Genomic DNA, 16,932 nt, shown 5'->3' with positions numbered 1-16,932 from the left:
TAACTAAATTTAAACTTAACTTAGTTACAGTTTTGGGTCTTCCAGAAATGGAACCTTAAATCTGTCAATCAAGAATCACCTCGTCAGTGTTAGTTAGGTAATCTGCCTGTAGAACCCTGTGAGGAAAGTAACTAGATGACTTGTTCAGGAACTTGGTAAAAAGAAGATGAAAAATCAGGTATCTGAACTCGTGGGACAGACTGTTTTTATAACATTGTGATTCCTGCTTTACTAAATTTCAGAAACATAAACTGCTGCCATTACTATCTCCATCATAACCATAATCTTTATCATCACTTTTCTCATCATCATGATGGTCTTCATCATGACCAGGTATAAAAGTCTTATATGAAACCTTAAATGTAAAGGAATATACACCTATATACTTTCATGAATAAAATATATAAGTAAATAAATGTAGTCAATCATGTTAGATGATCGATGGTGTAATGGGTTGATGAAGTGAAACATACAGCAGGAGCCAACATTGTTTTATCCACAGGTGTACAATTTATCTAAAACTACAGAACAGCAGAAGTGTCAAGAAAACTGCTAACGAAAGTTCCCAGAGACAGATGCACTAAACAATCTCTTAATGTGAGTTGCTGATTCGAGAACCTGGAATTGGGAGGGTAGGCATTAATGTTCTGCTGACAGATGTTCACTTTCCCTGATAACACCATGCAAAGGTTTGATAATTTCAAACACATTAGAAAAGGTTACAGACATGGAAGCTTAGGCACCCCGATGTATATGCAACTGTGCTGGGCTTTGGGTATCTGGAAAACAACTTCTAACATTTGTCTTCACTTTTAAGCTCATGATGTTTCCTTTTAAAACTATGACTTGGCATGGGAGTAGTTGTTTGAAGCACAGTTAGGAAAGAGATAAAATAACTTAAAGCAAATTACTTTAGGATCATAATTGCTAATGAGAACATAGAAATATGTGCCAAGCAAACTGGCTGAGACACGTAGGAATGTTCTGTTGTATCATGTGTTTTTGCAGGAAGTTATTAGGAAGAAAACTAAGTCATGTAAGCTTTTCTTTAGCTATTATGATTGGAGTAATTTCACATGGATGCATAGTAGGTTAAATAAATATGCTCCTGATGTTTACGGATGCTCTAAAATCTCTAGGTTTTGGCAGGAGTCTGAGGTAGGGCATAGCAATATTCATTTATCCATTCACTCATGTAATTACTCATTCAAACATTCATTACTCAGCTGCTATTGGCCAGTGTCTGTGCCATAGAATGCGAGAACACTAACAAATACACGTGTGAAGATATAGGAAATCATTCAGGTAAATAGTCTTGTACACTTCTTAGTATATTTAAGCCAAAATCTTAACAGATTGAATTCTGTTTTTGGTTTTTATATGGAAAATGTGACGCACATTATTATTTTACTCATGAGGCAGGATTCTTCTTCCTTAGACATAGAGCACTGCAGCTAGATAAATTGGCCTACTATATATATATATCCAGGCACAGTAAATTGTAGGTTAGTGTTTAAAAGTATGCAAAAGTACATCATAAGCTGGAAGCGGTTAACATCTTAAAAGGGGAATATAGAGATTTGAAATGTTTCTCTGATAACTCTGTGGCAAGCATTTACAACAATTATAGTTACACGCATCACATTATTTTTTAAGTAATAATTTTCTCAGAGCTGCAATAACATCCTTGTTCCTAAGGCTGTATATCATGGGATTAAACATGGGAGTCACTATGGTATAGAAAAGAGAGAGCAGTTTGTCCATTCCTGCAGAATGATCGGATTTCGGCCTTAAGTAGGTAATGGTAGCAGATCCAAAGAATAAAACCACAACTAGCAGGTGGGAAGAACATGTGGAGAAGACTTTGGCCCGTCCTCTGGCTGTGGGCAACCTCAGAATGGTGAAAATGATTTTGCTGTAAGAGGCAAGTATCAACACAAAAGGGACTGCAACGAATAAAATAGCTACGACATAGACCGACACCTCATGCACAGAAGTGTCCCCACAAGCTAGCTTGAGAATGGGGGGTATGTCACAGAAGAAGTGGTTAATTTGATTGCAATCGCAGAAATGTAGAGAAAAAATTTGGCACGTTTGTCCTATCTGGACTGGAATTCCACTGATCCAGGAGCCAACAGCCAATTTGGTACACATCTTTTGGTTCATGACGAGAGGATAGTGCAGAGGGTTACAAACGGCCACGTAGCGGTCATAGGCCATCACCATCAGGAGGAAACATTCAGTGGCTCCCAGCATAAGGACAAAGCACATTTGGATGGCACAGTCCAGCACAGAAATGATTCTATCCTGAGTCCAAAGGTTCACCAGAATCCTAGGGAGAGTGACGGACACGTAACAGATTTCCAAGAAGAAAAAATTTGCCAGGAAAAAATACATGGGTTTCTGTAGTGCAATGTCCAGCCTGGTTATTATTATTATGAGACTATTTCCAATTAAGATAATCATGTAAATGATGGAGAACAGCACAAATAGTAACCCTTGGAGCTGTGGAAGGTCAGAAAATCCCAGGAGTACAAATTGCATCACTGTGGACACATTGTCTTCTGCTTTCCTCTCTTTATAGTTCATCTGCGGAATGATTTAATCGGAAGTACAAGTTACACCACTTTCCTTGGCTTTTGTTTTCTTATTTATAAAATGAGAATGTCATGCCTTCTGATTGTTCCCATTGCCTGTAAAAACAGAACCTATAACTGCCAGGTGCTGTAAAAAGTGTGCTGAAGTGTATTTTTATTATTATTAAATGTATCTGTAAGAAAGTAAATCCCCTTTTTCTTTTTGTTTCTGCTATGGGTTATTATATTTTTTTATTCTGTTGATGAGATATGTGATTATAATTTTACCATTCATCTGGACACCTAAAAATTCAAAATCTGAATTTATGTTTAATTGTAACAATGATTCCTGACATGTTTTTCTCCTCTCCTTTTAGTTCTGTTTCTGATTATTATGAATCCAATGTTAAATTTCATTACAGAAATAATACATTGTAGGTCATCTAAAATAATGTTTAGGAATGAGCAGAGTTAATTTTTTACAGTGATGGTTTTCTGGTGGTATTTTTAAAGTCTTGTTTAGCTTTGATATTCAGGCTATTTTATTACAAAAAAAATTGATAAACTGGCCATTAAATAGTATGGGATGTTTTTAAATCTTTTTTTTCTTTTTTTAAAAAAAGTTTTATTTATTTTAAGAATCTTTTTCCAGGACCCATCAGCTCCAAGTCAAGTAGTTGTCTCAATCTAGTTGTGGAGGGCACAGCTCACAGTGACCCATGTGGGGATCGAACCGGCAACCTTGTTGTTAAGAGCACCATGCTCTAACCACCTGAGCTAACTGACCACCCCCTATTTAATCTTTAATATCGTGTATTTCAATGTAAGATCTATGATATCAGCACTCACAATTTTCATTCATATTTTGCAACAGGAAGAAAGGGAACTCTCTTTCTGTCCAGGAAGGTTCAAGAGGTAAAGAGGAAGGCTCGTCTAGCATTTATCTTCAGAAAAGCAGTTCTGACTAAAATGTGCACCCCACACATACGTATTATATAACAGACATCAACCACAACTCATCTCTGAGATTTTCCTAAATCACCCACATTCTCATTAATTGCTGCCATTCTGCTGAACTCATTTCATCCATTCCATCTTTTTCTTGCAGGCACGTGTGTGTTCCTGCATGTGAGTGTGTTTGGTGTGTTTGCCCATCTTTATTATATACATTTCTTATTGTTATAACTAGATTATAAGCTTCTGATATTCTGTACATCTTTCTATGCAATGCATAGTATATTAGTTCTACAAAATATGATTTACTAACTTTTTGATAACCCTTTATTACAAGTCACGTTCTTATAGAAGTATATGTGGACTTAAGTGAAAAATTAACTAACTTCTTAAATAAATTACAATTGAGTCAAATTGGTTGCTTCTTTGGAATGGTCCCCAAGGTGTAAGCATGGGTTCCTACTCAAAATGCTGAACCTCCACCCCCTTTCTCCTGGTGTAGATCTAGCATATCTCCTCCTTTCCTTCCCTCCCCTCCCCTCCCCTCTCCTTTCCTCTCCTCTTTCTCTCTCTCTCTGTCTCTCAGAATTATACTCTTGTCTGTCATTCACTGTTTGAATCAGTAGCACATTACTTCATTGTTTTCAGTATGTGCTAGGTAACTTCCATATTATGCGTTAACTAATTTGAAAGTCAATAGAGACCAACTTTCCACAAAGAAGAGACACATTTATAACCCTATTCTAGGGTGTTAAGTGCGGACAATAGTTAAGATTTCACGTACCACAAAAATATAGACACAAGTGGGTCAGGAGCAACACCCTATACAAAACTTGGGCATCCTAAGGATTTTCTGTGACTGAGAAAAGGAAAGTTAAGTAACAATTTATTTCACCAACTGCAATATTCCAGATTACCTATTAAAGTACTACAAGTAGTTAAACCTTCCTCCATAATTTTACAATTCTCTCGATGAAAATTTGATTGTAGAAAATGTAAAAATGCTGTAACTGAGTCTCTAAGATGGTCAGAAACTAGCAGCTGATAGGTGACATTACTAAGATGATTTCATGTGTAGAAGAAAGACTACACAGTATGTTTTTTTTTTCACTACACCATCCTACACACTCTTAGCCATGTTTTATTCACCTATTTAATTCAATATAGCATCTAATACTTGGGCGATGATTAACATTGTATATTGAATGAATCACTCCATCTTTCTTGGCTAGCATGCATCACACACCCACATTTGATGAGCTAACCGTTGCTCTCAGAAACTGTGATCCTCTTTATTCTCTTTATTGGATCTGCTTTTTATGTAATCTCTTCTCTCATTCTTCAACTCTCTCTCTCTCTCTCTCTCTCTCTCTCTCTCTCTCTCTCTCTCTCTCTCTCTCTCTCTCTCTCTACATTATTCTCTACTGTTCAAATGGGGAATATATTTAAAGAGCAAACTGAAACTTAGGTGCCAAAACTAATTTGCAACAAAAAGCAGCAACAGAACTTGCAATAAAAAATATAGTGTTCTGCATCTACTATATCTGTTTTTTGGCCTTAAATATTTATTTGTAAAATAGTGACAATTTTATGAATATTCAATAGAATTCGCAATATAAAACCATTTGTAAAACAAATAATGTAATTATTCAAATCCTATCCAAATCGTACTAATCTTCTAAAAACATTCTCACCAGAAAAAGCTTCCTCAAATCTTGAAATATACAGGCTTTTAGGTGCTTCTATTTATACACCTTAGAAAGAAAACTGCTATATAATTCAATTAAATGTAGCCACTCTTGTTTTTATTCAAATATTTTCTGAGTATTTCTCTGGTATTCCACTGAAATAATTACTTCTTTTGATGTGGAGATTGTGATATCAATTACACAAACTATCATTCCAATGAATATAATGCTTATATTCAGAACAAGATTATAAAATCAAATTGAAGATAGGAAATAGAAATCAGAAATTGGTGAATGCAATTTGAAGGCTTTTTTCTCTAGAAGTCTCTGAAGATAAAAATGAAAACATGCTAATCTCTTTAATATTTTCAGATTCATCTATCCTGGAACTTAACTATTAACAAACAAGGAATCCTTCTGCTACTAATAGGATACAACACCATTGCAGTAAAGTGCATTCGCTATCTTGCTCCTCCTTAATTATATATAATTAAATTCTTAGGTGATCCCCAGATTTAATTCATGCAAAATACTTAAATATATGCTTAGCACATGTAATCAATAGACATTAGCACCTAAGATGATGATAACCATGATTTTTATGATGATTGCAATGACAATGACAGTAATTTTGATATATTGGCCCATTATATTAAATGCAATTGGTATTTTCTCATTTGATGTTATAATAATGAGTCAAAAAAGTACAAAATCTACCTAAATCAGTGTTTTTAACACTAAGCAATAATAACAAAGATTCTTTTAAAAAATTTCTATAAATAAATGTTCTTTGCCCATGCGGAAATAAATACAGTTAAATGTAAAAGTAAATTGGACAAGAATAATTCACACTGACCTGTTTGGATTGACGTTAAATATAATACTTACCTTTACTGACTGAATTACAAGGTAGAGAGAACATGAGAAAAAAAAAAACTGTTTTGGGTTCTTTTTATTTTTTTTTAGATTAGATAATTTACATTTTTTTGACACAGAGGTCAATCACCTTCTAAAACATATTCTATGGTCATAACAAATAGCGCTCTTTAAGTAGGAAATATTTTTTACCCTCGAGATCAGGTAATTTCCCAACTGAATTAAACCATTCTGCCTGACACTCAAAGAGTTTGGTACAACAACCAAACACCTACTTTTGCCATATGACTCCTTCTCTAAATTCTCTACCTCTCTTTTTTGTGATTATTAAAAAATATAGGATTGAAAATCAGAAATTTATAATTACATGTGACTTCTGATGTAAACTAATATGTTTTAAAATACAAATGTGTAGTGTCTTAATATAGAGAGAAATTTATTTCTCTGTCATTAAAATGCAAAAGAAATAAGTCTAGGACTGTTGGAGCGATAATGTCATCTTCAACATGACTCACTCTTTCTTCTGCACATTCATGTCAGCCAGGCAGGACTCATCATCTCCCAGACCACAGAAAGGGGTGGGGGAGCAAGCGACAATCCATAAAATAAAATAAAATACCTCAAATCTTAAAACCTTTGTATTCCAAACTAAACCATTAAGAAAGTGAAAGAGAAGACACAGACAGAAAATATTTGCATATCATATATTTGGTAAAGGATTTGTATGCAGAGTATATAAAGAATCCTTCCAACTCAGTAGTAAAAGACAACCCCACTTAATGTATGCAAAAGATTTGAATAGGTATGACACCAAAAAAGATCACAAGTATACACACAAAAATAAGCAAAACCACAGTTCATTATGGAAAATCAAATTAAAACTGCAATGTAATACAACTTCACACTCAATAGAATGACTATAATAAAAAAGAGTCAATAACAAGAGTTGGGAAGATGTAGTACAGAGACAATATATGAAAATACATTTTTATTAATTGATTTTTATTTCTAATTTATTGTAAAATGCATTCTTGAGTATCTCCAATCTTCTTTTGTATCAATTTCTCTGTCTATAAAATGTAATAATACCTACTATCGTTAAATATGTCATAGCGATATTATGAAAATAAAATCATGATCTTGGATCCAAAGAGTCTTATTGGAAAATGCAAGAATGTTGGAGAAGGATGCATTTGACGAAATCTGGTTTTTCATAGAATGAAGGCTACTCATTTAAATGATGACTTTTTAAAATTTAAACAATGTTAATGTAAATCCTTTTATAACAATTTTCAAATTTCCCTGCCTTATTTATTTATTTATTTATTTATTTATTTTTTATTTTATTATTATTTTTTTAAATTTATTGGGGTGACAATAGTTAGTAAAATTACATAGATTTCAGGTGTGCTATTCTGTGTCACATCATCTATAAATTACATTATGTGTTCACCACCCAGAGTCAGTTCTCCTTCCATCACCATATATTTGATCCCCCTTACCCTCATCTCCCACCCCCAACCCCCTTACCCTCTGGTAACCACTAAATTACGTTCCCCAGATTAATTTTCAAACCCTGTGGCCATCTTGTGGTTACTGATTGTTTTCTAATCCCCTCACCTTCCCCCTTACCCCCACCCCCACCCGCCCATTCTAGCAACCCTCAGTTTTTCCTCTTTGTCTCCAAAACTGTTTCTGATTAGTTCATTCACTTATTCTTTTCTTTAGATTCCGCATATAAGTGAGATCATATGGTACTTATCTTTCTCTGTCTGACTTATTTCACTTAACCTAATGTTCTCTAGGTCCATCCATGTTGTTGCAAATGGTAAGATTTCTTTCTTCTTTATGGCTGCGTAATACTCCATTGTATAAATGTACCACAGTTTCTTAATCCAGTCATCTACCGATGGGCATTTAGGTTGTTTCCATGTCTTAGCTATTGTGTATAGTGCTGCAATAAACATAGGAGTGCATAAAGATTTTTGAATTGGAGTTTTGGATTTCTCCGGATAGATACCTAGGAGTGGAATCCCTGCCTTTTTAACCCTTTGAGTGGAGTGCCTTCTGCCTTGGCTTCTCATGATATGTTTGAATAAATGTCTGCTACCTTCCTGGACTTTCAGAGCCTGCTGCTGTTTGGAGACATGGGACATAGTTGAATGTTATATTGGTTCTCCATAGATCACTTATTTTCTAATGTTTCTATTTTCTTCTTGCTTCTCATCAATTGATTTCCAAACCTCTAGAAATGTTTCTAATTAACTAATTTTATTTCTTTCTACTCTTTTTCACTGTCATCTATCATTGTACTATCATCATTTATAAATTAGATTCCCAATGAAAGGTGATTTTTCTCTAAGAAATGATTTCTCTATAGAGTCATTGCTAGGTCTAAATGTACACATAATTTTAATTAATATCCATTATCAACCTGGTTTTAAAAATGACTGTTACAACTCTATGCAGATGAATGACATGGTTTCCAGTATGTGATATAACGCACTACATTACAATTGAATCTATTACATCAATCCTCATCAAAAGTTCCTACTGAGAAGGGACATTTCACAATAAAATATAGAATTCCCAAAAGACTTACAGAATTGTATCCTAGAAACCTATGTAAATTTACTAATCATTGTCATCCCAATAAATTTTAATTAAAAAAATAGAATCAAATGCTAAGCACTATAGTAGGTGTTCAGGCATTTTCTAAGATCTATATTGTTCCCAAATAGAAAAACAGTCACAGTCCTTACCTCTCAGATCACTTAATGATAGTAAAGAAAGAGGCATCCAAAAGGAATTAGCCAAATTGCAACACTATGGGCTGAATAGTGATGTGTACTCGTGGTAACAAGCCAGGCCACATTAGAAAATATGATGTATCTATCATTTCTCCATCTTTTTTACCCACATGTCTAGTCAGTTACCAAAATCATGCTAACTCTGTCTTCTATCAATTCCATTCATTTCTGTTTTCATGGGAACTTCCTAAGTTCATACCTTTATAATCTTTTTAAATTGACATTAAAAATATTCTACATTTTCAGTACTATTGTGCTTTCATCACTATTCTCTTTCTTAATTCAAGGATCATGTTTTACTAAGATATAAATCAAATCATGGCATTTTTCTCCTTAATTTCCTTCACTGGCTCTCCTTGGTTCTCATGACTGTACTATGCACCATACTAACGACTGATAAATGTGTCTCCCAAATTCAGTTCTCCTTTATTTCATTTTTTAATTTCTATAGTAGCCAGGATGTGTTTCCAGTCTCTCCTGAAACTTGCATGATCATGTGATTTAGTTCATGGCAATGAAATAGGAGAGAAAACAATGTGTGCTAATTTACACTTTTACACTTGCTTATGAGGACGTCTCCTGGAATTCTACTTCATACTTTGGCTGGCCGGCCTGGAATAACCACAGCAACCATGGAAGTCACCAGCAGAAAATGTCAAAGCCACCTGTCTCTGAATGATTGTTTAGAAGTGAGCCTCACACTAAACCAGGGATCCTGTCCTAGATAATTCTTTAAAGGCCTCAGATTTTAGTGTCATAAGGATTTCTTATTCTTCACTTAGATTAACATATTTAGTATGACTTTTTTTTAAATAATTATTTTTAATTCTCGTTTTTAGTTACAGTTGACATTCAGTATTATTTTATATCAGTTTCAGGTGTACAGCTTGGCAATTAGATATTTGTATAATTTATGCAGTAATCCCCTCGGTTAGTCTAGTTTTTCTACTCACCCTTATATGAATTATCTAAGAACTTTCTTCGCTCATCCACCATGTTTCAAATGGTCATTGTATATCACATGACTGCACACACCTGACCACAGCTGATTGGTTCAGCAGTGAATGATATGCCAAACATAGGTCAAGCAGAATCATTTCCTGCAACATTTGAGTAAGAGCTAAGAGATTTCATTTCCTTTGAATGTATACCCAGAAGTGGGATTGCTGGATCATATAATAGCAAGAGAAAGGCAACTACCATGTTTCCCCGAAAATAAGATCTAACCGGAAAATAAGCTCTAGCATGATTTTTCAGGCTGACATCCCTTGAACATAAACCCTACGCGTCTTTTGGAGCAAAAATTAATATAAGACCCGGTCTTATTTTCGGGGAAACACGGTATCATATGTGACCTCCTTAGTTCTGTGGGAACATAAAGGAAGTGGAGTTGAAAGTAGGTGAAAAATAAAGAATATATGAATGAATAATAATCTAGTGATAAATAGGCAGGTTTTCAAACGCTTGGCCTAAATATCTGTTCCTATAGACACATCAAAAAATATGTTTTCCTCTAAAAATGAATATATGTATTTAAAATACATGAAAGAATAGGTTAGAAGTTTACAACAATAAAAAATATCTAACCACCTACTCAGTCAATATTTACACTTTATTGCAATCCCTGCTATCCATGTACATGTACTTCAATTATATAAATTAACAAATCTGTTAATTTATTTGTTAATTTGGCTTTTCTGGTATCACTGGTATCCGTAGCATAATACTTAGTGAGCAACTGTCTTCTTATAAACTCCTTCTGCTGGAAAATGGTGTCTGCCCCAAAGCCTGGACCATTATCACATATGATGATGCTGCCAAAAATAACCTGGTTTAGTAAGTGTCCCTGTCACCAGAAACAAGAAAAGTAGGGCTTGTGGGTTGCTAAAACTATCTCTGTTTTATAAGCAACATAGTATTTTAGCAAAATAAAAGATAGTCATTTAATTCAATATTCTGTTTATGTTGTATGCTTTATTAATTTTACAAACAAATATGAAGACATGTAAAACAAACTGCTAGAGATCTAAAAAATAATGAAATCCTGAAGTTACTTACAATCTGATAGAAAGTAATCTTTGTAGAAAAGCTTTCAAAGTTATATATATGTATATAATACGTATCTTTTGATGTCACGTACATATATTTCTCAATTTTTTAAAAAGCATGTGAATTTTCAGAATGACAACATCCCAGCACTAACACCCTGCACAATAAGAACATAAGAAGCATTACTACCTGTATTTCAGTGTTTATTTCCCTCCCTGCCCCCCAAGACTGTCACTCTCTTGAGAATATGGTCTAAATCTTACTCATCTTTGTACCTTGCTCTAAATGACATATAGTAAAACAATAAATATTGATTAAGTTTCTGAAGTCATTGTTGTTGTTATATCTCTATTTTCATCTCAGTTATTAAATAATATACCAATGTTACACCACTTAAGAAAACACAGTAAGCACTCTTGATATTGTTTCACGAGACTGATATTTATAAAGAAATAAGGAGGATGTATATGTGTGTATATTTTACTATTAACCAAGAGATTTCATATATTTTACCTCATTTGATCCTAACACACTCTGGTGAGGTTGGTACGAGATCTCTGTTTTATAGATGAAGAGACTGAATCTTGATAAGTCAGTGTCTTGATCAAGGTCACATAGTAACTCACAGAGCCTGAGTGTAAACCTAGGTCTGCCTGATTGCTAAGCCCCTGACTTCTCTGTGCATTCCTCTGCTTCTCTCTAAAGATCAACAGAACGTAAATACATCTAAGTCTCTGAATTCTAAATCGGAGGCCTGATAATCTCCTTATTGTCAGGTACTTCCCTCTGGAATGACTTCAAAGTAAAGGGAAAGTTTAAAAATATAAATAGCATGAACTGCCTTATGGGTGTTCACAGGTATTCCTGGGTCCTCGAAAACCTGAGATGCCAGATCTGGAATTGGAGGATAGGAAAGCAGGAAGATATGCTACTTCAGCTCTGGCTCCTCTTTTATGTAGGCAAAACCTGGACATGAGCTGCAAGGGATACCTAATGCGTGGGATCAAAATTCAGTGTGTTGCACAAGAAAAGGTTTTTTTTTTTTTTTTTTTTTTTTTTTTTTTTTTTTTTTTAGTGACATAATATTGAAAATGGCAGCATTCTTGAGAACACCGTTCAGATCATAAAATGAGAAGTAGGAGGCTAATACGAAGTAAGAGGCTAATGAGAAGTAGACTAATACGAATTGAGCATCCAGCAATAAATTTCCTAAAATTAAATCTCAGGACAATGCTGCTCACTTTGCAGCTGAGGAAACTGAAGATCAAGTACTGATCAAAGCCCCATGTTTGTGCTATATCAGTTGTTTGCGAACTATGACTTGGAGTCCAGAATTCTTCAGGGACCTCAGGGACTGGGGCAGGAAGAGCAGGAGAGGCCAGGAGGCAGCCAAACACACATGTATGGGACTTCAAAACAACTGATTATCTCCTTTTTAAAATCTTTTTTATATGTTTATGTTGATAAAAGGTATTCAAATTCTAAAGAAAGTTCAAAAGCGACTACAATATACTATGTTTACGCTTCTTTCTTGATTGGTCATAGCCAGGTGTGGCTCGGTTATGGAGACTTTAGGAAATGACCTTCATTCTGAGAAGGGGAAGCAGAGCCAAGACTTCTTCTAAAGTTCAAGTCAGAGAGTCATGGCAGGAACTTCTTCAATCAGAGTGAAGACATGCCTCAGAAAATGTAGCTTGTCCAATTGGGGTGAACGCCCTTGAATGTGCAATGTTGACACAGCTCGCTCTGAAATTGCCTCACCTTTTGGCATTATGTCTCTCTGACATATTTTTATTATGATTGCACACTGTGCCATGAGGCTTGCATCATTCAGAATCTTCTGTATAATTTTTTAAAAAAATGTGTGACTTGTACAGAACTAGTTCTGTGCTTTGATATTTATATGTAAATTTAATATCAAAAGAATTGGGTGAAAGTTATATTATTCCTAAATAATTCCGAGAATTCCGGGTGTTAAGACTGTTCAGCAGTCTGAGAAGCCATGTCCAGAGACATCATCATGGTTCTCTCACTTCTTATCTTTGCTCAGCCTCCACACTCAGTGGCATTTCTGGAAAGCAGAGACATCAGGTAGAGATATGGCTTCTCTGGAAAAGTCTGAGAAGCCAGGTGTTGCAATGGAATGACTAACATAAGTAGTTATCATGGTGTACCTTCTGGAAATGGCTTTCTTGTGTGTGGGTGAAAACCCACCCTGTAGACTCATACACAGTGTTAGAGCTGGCATAGTCATAGCTATCACAGACAGGGCAGCATGTCTCAGGGGCCCTCGGGAAGGTGTTAACGACCCCTATTTTACACGGATTCAGCTAATACTGAGATAATGTTGGCTTAAATCACAGAATACATAGATAGCGTGGAGACTTGCTCTTACAATTGTTTAATTCTGGAAGGCATGTTCTTCATACCCAACACTTGCACCATCAGGGAATCAAATTCACATCTTCCTTTCAGAGTAGAAACCTCTTTAAAAATCTTTAGTGCACCTGAAAGTCACTTAATATTCCACGTTTTATTCAATATAAAATCTTCAAGGAGTTTCCCCTGAGCTGCAAAAACGTGGGCACCGGATGTGTGTAAACTCTCCCTCCTCCCCTTACTGGTTGGGCCCTGGAGCTGGGCAGAGGGAGAGCAGGAAACTGGTCCCCCACCGGCCTCCTTACCCAGAGTCTCCCAGCAGGGCCCCGCCCCTCCGCAGATGCTATAAGAGCAGCAGGTGACTCCCTTTCAGGTGAAGTCTGGGAGCTTTTGAGAGAGCTGCTTCTGCGCTGGGCCCTGGGGCGGTGAGTCTGCATGCGGGCTCTGTAAGAGCCTTATCTCAGTTTGTTACAGCCCTTTGGGTCTCAGGGACATGAGTCCTGTTGGTTTTCAAAGCCAGATGTTTTGGGGGCCTGTCTCTCAGGTGCAGGTCTTCAAAGTCGGGGTGCCTAACGTGGGGCATGAACCCTTTGCTCCTTAGGGAGAAGCGCTTGGTTTGTGAGTTCCCTGCTAAACATGGGTCCCTGCGCCGGGGTGAGGTTTATGTGGAGTGTGTCGCTTTCCTATCGGCTTGCACGTGAACTTTTTCTCGTTTTCCTCCTGTGAAGGAGTTGCTCAGTTAGTTTTCAGAGGAAATTGTTCCATAGGGAACTGTAGATTCAGTGTGTCCATGAGAGGAGGGGAGTTCAGGCTGGTCCTATGTTGCCATCTTGAGTCGCCTCTGATTTTTTAACATTAAAACAACCTTGCTTTCTTAGGATAAGCCCACTTGGTCATGATATATTATCCTTTGTATACATTTGATTTAACTATGTTTTATTAAGGATTTTATTGCGTCTGTGTTCATGAGTATTGTTCGTGATTTTCTTTTAGTTTTTTTTTTTTGTCAGGGTTTGGTGGCAGAGTTATGCTGGGAAGTTTTCTGTTTTTGAAAACGTTTGTGTAAATTTGGTGTTCTTTCTTTCTTTATTTTTAAATATTTGATGAAACCAGTGAAACCATCTTGGCTTGGAGTTTTTTGGTGTGTGTAATGTTTGTAAGCTATAAATTCAATTTGTTTAATAAATAGAGGGCTATTCAGATTGCCTGTTTCATTTTTGGGTCAATTATGTAAGTTGTATTTTTCTATAAATTTGCACTTTTTACCTAAATTGTAGAATTTGATAACTTTAGGTCAACAAGAGACATTAATATTAAAAATTAAGGTTGATCATAATATTCACTCATTATGTCTCATAAAAGTCTGGTTTTTGTCCAGATTTTTTTCCTCAGTTTTTGTTTTCTATGTAATTAATTTCTGTTATCTTTCTTATGCCCTTCCTTCTACTTTGATTGTATTTAAATTTACTCTTTATTTTTTTCTATTTCTTAAGGTGTAAACTTAGTTCATAAATTTTAGCACTTTCTTCACTTACAGTATAAGAATTTAAAACTGTAAAGTTTCTTTAAGCAATATTTTAGCAGTATCCCATAGAATTCCACATGTATTTTCATTATTATTCAGTTAAAATGTATTCTAATTTTTAAAATGATTTCTTTGACCAATGCTGTGGGGACAAAGCCATGAGTGCAGTTTCCAGGCTCTCAGCCTCACATGGAAACGTGCTGGCTCAGGTAGTAAATGGCCATCAACTGTGATTGGATGGCCATCAGCTGTGGCTAGTTGGCCGTCAGCTGTAACCAGTGAGCCATTAGCAACTAATGTAACTGTCGTGGCTACGCTAGCAAAAAATGGGATCTAGCAAGAAGATGGTGGCTGAGCCTGCAAGCGGCACAGTGAGAGTTGAGAATTGTGTGGCTCCTGTTTCCTGTTTCTCCAACCCAGCCGCCAGCGAGAGTATAGAGATATGACTTCCCTACTTATGGCTCCTTTTTGGCCTCACCATGTCCTGCGTTCTTATGTGGGGAGCGGGAGCAGAGACCCCGCAGGCCGCCCTGCGTGACAAATGCATTGTTTATAAGTGTGTTGTTCATTTTAAAAATGTTTGTTTTTTCTTTGATATCTTATTGTTATTGACTTCTAATTTAATTCCATTATGAATTATGTCATTCCTTTTACATTTATGAAACTTGTTTCATGGCCTGATAGGAGGTCTATCTTGGTGAATGTGCCACGTATGCTTGAAAGAATATGTTTTTTAATTTTAAAGTGTAATGCTTTATAAATATCAGTTAGGTTAAGGTGGTTCATATGTTGTTCAAATCTGTGTCTTTACTAATTTTTAAAATTGAATCATACTCCCACTTGCTGGAAGGTGGTGGTGGTATTAGTGTCTCTAACTATTATTGTGGAATTGTGTATTGATTTCTTTAAACCTGAGAAAGAAAATGGTATCCCGAGATGTTAAGCCACTTGTTAAAGGTTAGGTATCTACCAGGTGGCTAAGTCAGCCTTAATTCATGTTTTTAATCACCATATTATGCCTCTTGTCTGTCTTACCCTCTTCACAGGTGGAAACACTTCCAAGTGCTATGTTAACATAAGGTAGTAATCAAAGCACTAGTTCTGTTCAAACTTGTCTTTGCTACCAAAAAAAAATCCACAGCTATTTGACAGCAGCTATTTCACCAAATAGATGGCACAAAACTTTATATAGTAGCCGCTTAATAACTATTGTTGAAGGAATGTGTTTGGGATGATTCAGTATAGAAATCCAAAGTCAGGATAAAAACAGTGGCTTCCTTGTTTTGTAAAGTTTGTCTGAACCACTAAGTTAATATGCCAAGACAGTACGGCTGTCCCTATGGCCCACTCCTTTAATTGGGATGTAGTGCTCCTGGGGTCTCATTAGCAAGCGTCAAGGTACTTTTGGTTACCATGAATGTGCTCCAGCTTCCCAAAGCAGAGGTGTTCACGTCTGGCAATGGCGTTGGCTGGGGTGATTCCGTATGAATTTCCCTGAACCCTCTGTGCTTGAACGTCTCCTGGCCGGACTTTTTGACTTTCACCACTCACCTGAGGAGGGTAGAGCTCCCTCAGGTCAGTTCTCCTGTAGTCTTGGTCTACTGGGGAATCTCTGGCTAGGATAAACCAGAACTGACCGAGGACCCTTATAGAAAATAGATGTCCTCACTTACTTTGCTCTCTCTGTCTTGTGCTCAGTGCCCAGATGAAAGTCCTGCCACACAGTATCTGAGTCTTTCTCAGGTTCCTGCCTTCAAATGCATCATGGGAGTTGATTTTTTTTTTTAATCCAGATTCCCATGGCATCACTAGAATCTTCCTTCAGCCATTTTCTTGCTCACCCTTTAGCTGCTGAGGCCATGCCCTCTTTGGGTGATCAGATGATCCTACTTCCCTCATCAGGAGTGTCCTATAGTGATTAAGAGCACACCTTTGAAGCTGGACACACTGGCTTGCATTTCTGGCTCTAACCATTACTGGTGTGAGAATTTGGCCAAGTCACTCATTTGCTCTAATCCTCGTTTTCCTCATCTGAAAAATAGGAACAATCATAGTAGCTTCTTTGAAGTGATGTT

At 36.1% G+C, this 16,932-nt stretch overlaps 1 protein-coding gene across 1 annotated transcript; it reads right to left on the bottom strand.

Moving 5' to 3' along the window:
* Window positions 1-1,644: 1,644 nt before the first annotated feature.
* Window positions 1,645-2,589, bottom strand: LOC117031171 (olfactory receptor 10AG1-like). The gene has a single exon (XM_033121556.1). The coding sequence runs from the start codon at window positions 2,587-2,589 to the stop codon at window positions 1,645-1,647; it is 945 nt and encodes a 314-aa protein (XP_032977447.1).
* Window positions 2,590-16,932: the final 14,343 nt, after the last annotated feature.

This window comes from Rhinolophus ferrumequinum, chromosome 11, assembly GCF_004115265.2.
Source record: "Rhinolophus ferrumequinum isolate MPI-CBG mRhiFer1 chromosome 11, mRhiFer1_v1.p, whole genome shotgun sequence".
Taxonomy (NCBI): Eukaryota; Metazoa; Chordata; class Mammalia; order Chiroptera; family Rhinolophidae; genus Rhinolophus; species Rhinolophus ferrumequinum.
Note: the sequence above shows the minus strand (reverse complement) of the source record. Positions and strands in the feature narration are given on the sequence as shown.